The following is a 10,628-nucleotide window of genomic DNA, read 5'->3' on the forward strand; positions in this document are numbered from 1 at the left end:
AGTACTAAATAGTACTATATTTGGTACAATTTGATATTGTATGAACCGATTGGGTTTACAACCTGAAATTTGGCATTAGTTTCTCTGATGTAGCCTTAACAAATTTGATATTGAGGTCTCCGAATTGAAATAGCGGGGACTATAGCTGTACGAAAAGTACTTAATACAACAAAAATTTATATTGAATGAAGGGATAGAGATAAAATTCTGAAATTTGATATTTAGATAACTTTAGGTATCTGAGGTTGAGATATGGGAATTGTTTTGAAAATGCATACTTTAACTGTACGAAATCACCAAATTGCTATTAAGCTTGGTATTGGGTGAAGCGATAGAGCTGAAATCCTCAAATTTAATATGGATGTCACTGTTGGTGTCTTTAGATGTGAGAAGATGGTGGTTTGGAAAATGCGTACTATGAGCGTGCGAAAAGTACAAGATGTCACAAAATGTGCTGTTGGCTATTGGGATAGATTTCTGTTTGGATGGATTTTTGAAATTTGATATTAAGCTCTTTGCTGATATTTGGAAATGATATATGGGGTGGATATGGAATTATTATTATCCATCCTATGGTGGAGGGTATAAAAAAGTTTTGATAACACAATTTTGTCAAATTGGAAAAAATGTGCATTTTGAGTACTAAAAGGGCCTAACACAAACTGTTGGAACGCATCTAAAATTTAAGGTGGACTTTTAGCTGACGTAGTAGCTGTCAAAATTAAAATCGTAGAAGTTTAAGGACTTTTTTAAGTACCATCAAGTCTAGGGTCGTGGATATTAAAAATATTTTTTAACAAACCATTAATGCTAAAATTCGGTCATTTTTAAAAATAAAGTCGAGATTTTTAGGAAAATATTTTCAAAGCAAAAATCATCGAATTTTTGTTGTAGAAAAAATTATGACCTTTTATATTTTTTACATTTTCTTTAATTTATTTTTCCCAAATGTCAATTAACAAAAAACTCAGCCGTGTAATCCAATGATCTGGTACCTTCAACATTCAAATGCATTTGAATGAAGTTTTGACCCACCCCACCGGCGGCTACAAAGCAATTGACATTTTGATTTGTAACAGTGAATACTACTTCGGCAAATGCTATAGTGGAACCTTCACCTCCGCCCCCGCCATTGGGACATTTTAGGTTCAGCTCAACATCATGGGGTTTCGGCCATGTACTATGATCCCTGCTGGCACAATCGATGCGAGCTGGAAAATAACAAATTCATAACGGCCGGTTTAGGTATGTCGGATAAATGAATGGGAAAGAAAAACAACAATTCTGTGGGTGTTTTCCAAACAAAAAAAAAATCCAAAAATTTCAAGAATCGTAGAATTCGTATTTTTCTTTCGCATTCATTTTTTTCACTGCCAAATTTCGAATATCTTACCTGTTTTTCGTTGACCCACCGAACACTTAAAGGTGAAAAAATAACAACCCAATAGATCTTGCTCAACCATCAACTGCTTCAATTCCACAATTTGTGTTTGATTCGACTCAATTGCCCTTAGATTTCCACTGGCATATAGGTGGGATATGCTGCCCAAAATAATAAGTGTTTGAAAGTGGTTATTGGTAATGAACATTTTCTTTGAATGTTTTGCGAGGGGAAATTGATTAGGAACTGTCATGCATTTAACAACTTAATGAGTTTTTATATTTTGCACGACTCTTTGTTTCGGCTTATTATATTATATATTTTAAATATTGATTTCAATCAAAATTTCATAATTTGCAACGGTATTTCAGAACAGATAGCAGATCTCGATTATTTTTTGTATTTCCGCGTTGAAAGAACCTTATCTTTGGACAAAACATTTCGGAACATACGTTTTTGAATTTGCCGCAGAGGTTGTTTTTAATTTGCGAATACTGATGAATAAAGATTATATAATAGGAATGATAAATATTTAAAATTTTTTCTTAAAATTCCAAAAATATTTCATATCAATGTTTATACCCTACAACACTATGTGTTGGGGTATTATAAGTTTGATTGGGCAAAAAATTATGTAACACCTTGAAATATTGGTTTCCCACATAGGAAAGTATATATGGATCTTCCTATCTCGCCGAGCTGAGTCGATCTAGCTATGTATGTCCGTCCGTCTGTCCATGTTAATTTTTAATCACTCTACAGGTCGCAATTATAGCCCGATCTTCACGAAATTTAGAAGTTAGGTGGGGCTAGAGCCAGAATAGAATAGGGGTTGAAATGGACCAAAAACTGAAAAATTTCCTGATTTTGCAGTTGCTCTACAGGTTGCAATTATAGACCAATCGACGCGAAAGTTAGCATGGCGCTAAAGCTTAGGGCTGTGCAGAAGCCTTCCAATTTTGATGGCCATCGAGTAATATTTAGTGGGTGAAATAGACCATAACCTTTGTGTTAAATAAAAGTAAAATTTTCCATTAAACCGCGAATATTTTTAATCCAGGCGAAATCACAAATAGACGAACAGGCCAATTCTGACCATTACATAGATGCCGATAGTAAATATATCGGATATATATAGCGAAATATATACAATGTATATATACAATGGAGGGGGATGTTAGCTAGAATGCTTATATCTCAAAAATGGCTGGACCGATTTTGATAAATTTTGTCAATTCAGAATGCCCTCTTGACATAAAAGTATAAAATCTAGAAAATATTGCATAAAAAGATGTCAATAATGATGTTAATATGTATTTTGTAGTATTTTGTGACATATATTTATTTTTTCATATTTTTTATCGCATGCTAGTTTTTCAATTTGACTTATAATATTGAAATGTAAATTTTGTAATATTTTTTTCACCTTACAACACATGTTGGGGATATTATATACAGATTGAAATTATAGTCCGATCCTCACAAAAATCTTCACAAAGCTAGGGTTAGGATCACAAGAGCTAGGCCTATTGTTTTCAAATATGTCCGCAATATATTTAGGGGTTGAAATGGAGCAACAACTAAAAATGTTTCTGGTCACACATAGAAACCAAGGAATACGAAATCTGGCATGAAATTAGAGTTAAGGACAGCGTGTAGTATGGACCACTACTTTTGCTTGAAAAAAATACCAACATTTCCATTCTACCGAAACGCTGAAAATAACTTTCATGCAAAATCAAAAATACACAAAAGCGAACTTCTGGCTTTTTACGCTGATTTCGTTGACGAATATAGGCAAATATCGTAGACAATCAAATATACATATAGATGAGACTAAATATAGAGATATTAGAAATTATCGTAAAACATTTAGGGGTTAAAATGAACCAAAATGTAACTGTTAAATAGACCACAACAAAGATGGAGTGCGTAAATAATAATGCTAAGGGTAATATCTGGGCAGTGCTCCGTGGCATAATTTCAAAAGCGAAATCTTCTGAAAGGGATTTGGACATAAGGGGGCTTCTAACATATTGTAGTGTTGTAGGGTATCACATGGTCGGCCCCGCACGACTATAGCCTTTGCTTACTCGTTTGAACTTAATTTATATTCCAGCTGTCTTATATCACAGAAGATAGAAGCCATTACAATCTCCACATACCGAATTTTGAACAATTATGCAGTAATATGTGGCTTAAATCAGCAGAATTCAGTTTATCGGGAGATATAGGGAAGTACCAAATTCCTTGCAAGGAGAGAAAAGACCTACCGAAAACCCAAATTGTGCAGTTGAGCTTATTTGGATGGAAATAGAACAGAGACTTTCAAAATAACGAAAATAGGGAGCTACCGTTATAAGAGGGCTAAATCAATTAGTGGACCTAAAGCGCATATTTTTTGCAGGGAGAGAAAAGCCCTACAAAAACCCCAAATGTAAAATATTAGCTGAATTAACTGGAAAATACCGAAAATTTGGAGGTACCGATATATAAGGGCTATATCTATATTAATACAGGTTGAGATAAAAAACTGCAGCAAAGTCAAACGCCATAATTTTTAATTTTTTTCTTTTAATTTTATTAAATAAAAGCAAAAGATGTCGGAAATAGCATAAAATTTTATAATAAATTTAGATTTGTTTGAATTGGTCACCTTTGGCACGAATTATGGCCAATAAAATCGTCATACCCTGCCAGAATGTTGCTCTGCGATATTTTGGATCATTCCCGGCGAAGCGCTTGCTTGGTGATCGACACTTTAGTATTTTTTGGTGCCAACATTGCTTTCCAAAATACTCCAGACACAATAGTCCAACGGATTGGTATCCGGAGATTTTGGTGGCTATTGTGCGCTGGAAATAAAGCGAGGAATCTCATTTTGTAACCATTTTTGGGTGGCGCGTGCTGAGTCCTGTTGGAATATCCAAGATCTGCGGCCAAAATGTTTGCGTGCCCAAGCCTTTATTCTGATGCGATTAATACGATCGGAGAGCGACCATCGGCTGTTATGGCAATCCACACCATCACCATGACCGGCGCTTGAGTTCTGGCCAACCGAAGGTGCACATTTTCACCCGACCTCTTTGGTAAGTAAACACGATCATTTTGTTTGTTTACAAACCGCTGGAGAACGAATGTTTTCTCATCGGAGAAAACCAAATTCGGCAGTTCACAACTTTCGGCCAAGCGAAGCAACTCTTTTGCTCTTTTGAGTCTGTTTTCTTTCTGTTGCGGTGTAAGTTCTTGCACTTTTTGGAATTTCAATGACTTTAGCCCCGAGCTCATTTTTCAATATTCAATATGTTCAGCTTACGAGCCATTTTTCGGTCACTACCAGTATCACGGTAACGAGCGATGGTATGAGACACAAAAGATTTATTCATATTTAAATGCTGGAGTTGTTGTTTTCCAGCCAAGTACAAAGAAATCATACTATCACGCTTTAATTCCATCACGAATAACTTTTTTCTGGAAAATTCTCACCAAAATTCTTTTGTACGTTTGTAAACAATACAATGAGCTGTCACTGGAATAATTTTAATAGCTGTCGGACGAGTGGGTTAGAAATGACAGCAGTCTGAAGTTGGTTGCAGTTTTTTCATCTCACCCTGTATTTGGTTATCCCAATTGGTGGACCTGAATCGCAAATTCCTTGCAAGGTGAGAAAATACCTACCGAAAACCCAAATTGTGAAGTTGCAGCTAATTTGGTGGGAAATTTAAAAGAGAGGCCTTCAAAATAACGAAAATAGGGAGCTACGATTATAAGGGTGCCATATCAATTAGTGGACCGAATATTTTTTGTAGAGAGAGAAAATACCTACCAAAAAAGCAAGTATAAAGTATTAGCTGAATTGGTTGAAGATTGTGGCAGTAACCTTCAAAATACCGAAAATCATGTTGTACCGTTATATAGGACTATCGACCTTTATGAAAAATTTAAAACCTCAAGATTAAAACATGTGTGATTTAGGGTCTCCCTCGAATATTTTGAGGTGTTGTAAACGTAAATTTTGTATTCCCTCCAAAAACTAAAAAATTGATGAGGGTAGATTAGACATTTTAACATGTATTCCAGACGAGAGAGCTTTAGAAGTAATTAAAGAATAATACGAAAGGCAACTAAGGTCAGGACCTTTATATGGACCCATTCAAGTTTACGGCCATATTCGCAAAATTATTATATACATAGACCTACACATCCCAACCTTACATTGCATCTAATGTTTGTACAAATATACCAACTACGAAGTTTGATGGAAATTGGGAGGTACATTCGACTGAGAATCAACGACCAAAAGAAATGGCTGAATCTAAAATCGTAAAATTTTACACGAGAGTCAGTCTTGGTACATGGGCTGGGTTTCTGGAAACCCGAACTAAAATGGTATGAAAAGTGCTAACATTTACTACAAATTTAATACTTTGTATGGGACTAACGGAACGAGCTGAAAGTTGGAATGAGAGACACCGATGGAGTGCGGGATAGATGTACCATAGTATTTTTGGACATTCAAACTTTACGATTCCTTTTAGGCAGAAAGTGTCAAAAGAAGAATGTTCTACATAAAATTTCATTATAAATCTCTGAATAAACCATATATTTAGGTATAATAGTTTTAAAGAAAATTATATTTGAAATTTATGTACAAAAAGTGAGAACTATGTGTTTACGTTTCTTACTGGTGATTTAACAGGTTTCCATTCTGAATCCAAACCAAATTTTAATGTGAGTTTATGAACAAAAAAATCGTTTACACAATATGTATCTTTAAAACCGTGAAGATTGTGAAAATTCCAAATGTATTTGATAGCACTTGGTTTGTAGATCAAGAACCCAAAAATGTTCCGGGTTCTTAAACGAAGCATTTGAAAGGCCTTGGCCATATACAAAAGGTCCTCAACAATATTTTGAGCTATCTTGCGAGCTTAATTCCGAGTTTTGGTATTGATTAGTTAAATTAAAAGAATACTTAGTTCGAGTTCGGAAAAAGTTTCAAATTTGTCGAAAATAAAACCAGTAAGGAAAAGACAAAAGTTGATCGGGGCCAACTATATGATACCCTACACATCAATGCATATTTAGTACAGCTCCCGTAACAAGAGAATTTATTTGAAGTAGATCATACCACCTATTAACATTTGGCTTTAGAGCAGTTACAGTTTGGTTTCAGAGGGAACAAATTTATGGGAGGCATATCCAATTCTGAATCGATTTTCACTAAATTTGATGGAGACATTTTAATATTTTATACCAAATAACATTGCTATTACTTCGAGAAGGTTTATATCATAGATATGCCAAAATTCAGGTCCTTTGGACTAATATTGACTTTTGGATGCACAATTAACCCGAAATCGGTTAAGGATATATATGGGAGCTATATCCAAATCTGAACCGATCTTGAAAAAAAGAGGCAGAGGTATTTCCTTGCTCTTTAAGATGTCTGGTACCAAATATATTTTTTTGTCGAATGCATATTACGAAAGTGAGGGACTTAAAACCCCAAATCGGATAAAACGTGTATTTGTAGCTATAGCTATATCTGAACCGATTTTCACCAAAATATAATGCACTTGCTTCTGGACTGAATTTGTTCGGATATGCTAAAATTCAGGTTATTTGGACTTATATTGGTTTGATTTGATGCACAATCAACCCGAAATCGGTTGAGGATATATATAGGAGCTATATCCAAATCTGAACCGATCATGATGAAATTTGGCAAGAGTATTTTTGGGATGTATCTGATTTCTGGTACCAAATATAATTTTTTGTCGAATGCATATTACGAATGTGAGGGACTTAAACCCCCAAATTGGATTAAACATGCATATGGGAGCTATATCTATATCTTAACCGATTTTCACCAAAATATAATGCATTTGTTTCTGGACTGAATTTGTTCGGATATGCTAAAATTCAGGCCATTTAGACTTGTATTGGCCGTTTGATGAACAACTAGCCCGAAATCGGTTGAGGATATATATGGGAGCTATATCCAAATCTTAACCGATTTTGACAAAATTTGATACTCTTTATTCAGAGCTGTATCTGAGATCTGGTACCAAAGATTATTTTTGTGGAATGCATATTATGCTTGTGAGGGACTTTTAACCCCAAATCGGATAAAACATATATATATGGGAGCTATAGCTATATCTGAAACGATTTTCACTAAATTTGACGTAATTATTTCTATACCGAATTCGGACGTAATTGCCAAAATTCAGTCCATTTGGGCTAATATTAGCCATTTGGTGCACAATAAATCTGATGTCGGATAAAGATATATATGTGAGCTACATCCAAATCTGAATCGATCTTGATAAAATTTGGCAGAGGTATTTCTGGGATGTATCCGATATCCGATACCAAACCCCAAATCGGATTAAACATGTATATTCGAGATATAGCTATATCTGAACAGGTTTTATGTACATGCTCCTAGACTGAATTCGGTGGAATGCACAGGTCATTTGTACTTATATTGGTCATTTGGTGCACAATAAACCCAAAATAGTTTGAAGATATATGGGGGCTTAATCTAATTGGATTATAGGGTTCGTTCTTGGCCACACAAATATTATTTGGAAAATTTCAGCTCAATCGATCAATAAATGGGACCTGACGGACGGAATGATATGCATAAATCGACTCAGAAAGTGATTCTATTAAGATCCTCAAAAGTAACAATGGGCCTATCTCGCTTCCTCCTCTATGTTACAAACAAATGTACAAAGCCATAATAATGGTTTGCTAGAACATGTTAACCTATAAATATTTAGGAAGAAAATACAGCGGGGACCTCCGAAACCCATAAATGCTCAGGAATCGATAAATGTGGTGCGCTGTTGCAATTCTGAAAATCTTAAATCTATGTTAGGTTTTTATCAAAGAAAAATACATTTTTATTTAAACCCCTATAAAAAAATCGAAATTCTTAACTTCACCAAATTTTAGAAAATATAGAATTCCGCTATGTAATCCAATGTCTTTGTGCCGTAAACATCCAAACGTATTTGTATGTAATTCTGGCCAATACCTCCAGCGGCAACAACACAATTTACATTACGTGTTGTTACAGTGAAAATCACCTCGACAAAGGCCAAAGATGGTCCTCCTCCATTGGGTGGACATCTTAAGGTCAGGTTAACATCGTGAGGTGTGGGCCAATAGCTTCGATCTTTTCCAGTACAGCCGACACGAACTGGAAAATCAAATTTGTTCAAATTAATCCAAAGTTCGAAATGTACTTCTTTCACTTACCAGTTTTCTTTTGACCTACTGTACACCGAAAGGTGTATTCCGTATCACCCACATCATTTTGTTGCACTTTTAATTCCTCCAGTTCAGCCGTTTGCTTTGGGTCACTTTCGATGGCTTTGACATTTTCATTGGCGTGCAGACAGGCAATGCTGGCCAATAAAATGAGGAGTAGGGGTTTATAAAAAATTACCATGTCTCCGTTTCAATTCGAGTCTATAAAAATTTCAATGTGCACTGAGTTCTCCTCTGAACATTCACTGGATTTTATAGGGCATAGTTCTTTGTTCCACAAATATTACAAAATCGTGATTAATCTTGATAATGTCATTGGCATTGTTTTAATTAAATAAACAAAAGCGATGTGAAATACATAGACTATTTGCATCGGAAAAACTAAAGGTCAATGACCTTTAGTTGCATAATGTCAATTTGTAATGCAGGGAAATTACGTCAAGGTGGATGTTTTTCACTGAATTTTCAGTAATATTTTAAAATAGCAATATGTAATTGAAGAATTATGAAAATGTCTATTTCTGATTCAGATAACAATAATAATTACTGCTTCCTTGAGAAACCATGGCAATCTCATGTCAAGCTTTCTCATAGAAGCATTAAGCCAAATGCTCTCTACATACGAGCTGAAAAAACCTGGTCCTATATTTTTTTTGGTAATAGCCTGCCTACATAATAAAAATTTAGATACCAAAATTTGACATAATTTAATAGAAAGTTATACTACAAACTTCAAAAAAAAAAAAAAAAAAAACAAAAGACATTTAAGAAAGTCTCAAAGTCGGGCGGGGCCGACTTTATGATACCCTATACCACTTTGCTAATTTAGTAGAGCTCCAAATAACAATTAAAAGTTTTTATGGGACAATTCAATCATATACGCTATGATTATAATTATAATTAAAAGTTTAAAAGACTAAATATACCGAAGCATTCGTATCTTTTAAATTCGGATTTGTGTTGCCCATTTGACATATATGGGAGCTATATCCAAATCTGAACCGATCTCGATAAAAAATTGGCAAAGATATTTCTGAGCTGTATTTCATATATTTCCCTGAATATCGTTATTACAGAGTGCATATTACGGCTGTGGGTAACAAATATAACAAATCGGATGAACAATGTATATGGGAGATATAGCTATATCTGAACCGATATTCACCAAATTTAACATACTAGCTTCTAGATTCAATTTGGTCGTAAGTGCCAAATTTCCCATTCCCATTTGGGCAAATATTAGACGTTTGGTGCACAATAAAAGGTAAATCGGACGAAGTTATATATGGGAGATATATCCAAATCCAAACCGGTCTCGATAAAATTTAGCAAATGTATTTCTGAGCTGTATTTGATATATTTCCCCAAATATTTTTGTTACACAGTGCATATTACGGCTGCGGAGGACAAAAATAACAAATAGGATGAACAATATATATGGGAGCTATAGCTATATCTGAACAGATTTCGATTAAATTCGGTATACTTATTTGCAGGTCTAATTTGGTTGTATGTGCAAAATTCCACATTACTCGGGCTTATATTACACGTTTGGTGCACAATAAAAGGCAAATCGGACGTAGATATATATGGGAGCTATATCTCCAATTGACCGATTATCTCCAATTTCAAAAGGGTTCGTCCTTGGGCCAAACAAATAATTTGTGCAAAATTTCATCTGGATCGGGTAATAATGCAAACTGTACTTTGTTCACAAATATACATGGACAGACGGACGGACATGCATAAATCGACTCAGAAGGTGATTCTATGCAGATCATCAAAAGGAACTATGAATCATTTTTTTTTTTTTTTTGGTTCGGATCAAATACGTTTCAGGATATTTGGAGTCGATCTAGATGTGTCCTTCCGTCTGTATGTCTGTCTCTCTGACTGTCTGGTACGCTCGATAGCTCTCGAAGCGGGTATCTGACTTGGTCCAAACTTGGTACATCGTAATATT

General features: G+C 34.8%; 1 protein-coding gene across 1 annotated transcript; it reads right to left on the reverse strand.

Moving 5' to 3' along the window:
• Positions 1–8,338: 8,338 nt before the first annotated feature.
• On the reverse strand, positions 8,339–8,873 carry LOC131800981 (uncharacterized). The gene is made up of 2 exons (XM_059118900.1): positions 8,654–8,873; positions 8,339–8,594 (listed from the first exon to the last, which is right to left on the reverse strand). Exons 1-2 carry the CDS (start codon positions 8,844–8,846, stop codon positions 8,344–8,346), a joined length of 444 nt encoding a protein of 147 aa, XP_058974883.1. The 5' UTR covers positions 8,847–8,873; the 3' UTR covers positions 8,339–8,343.
• Between the last annotated feature and the right edge of the window lie 1,755 nt (positions 8,874–10,628).

This window comes from Musca domestica, unplaced genomic scaffold, assembly GCF_030504385.1.
Source record: "Musca domestica strain aabys unplaced genomic scaffold, Musca_domestica.polishedcontigs.V.1.1 135, whole genome shotgun sequence".
Lineage (NCBI taxonomy): Eukaryota > Metazoa > Arthropoda > Insecta > Diptera > Muscidae > Musca > Musca domestica.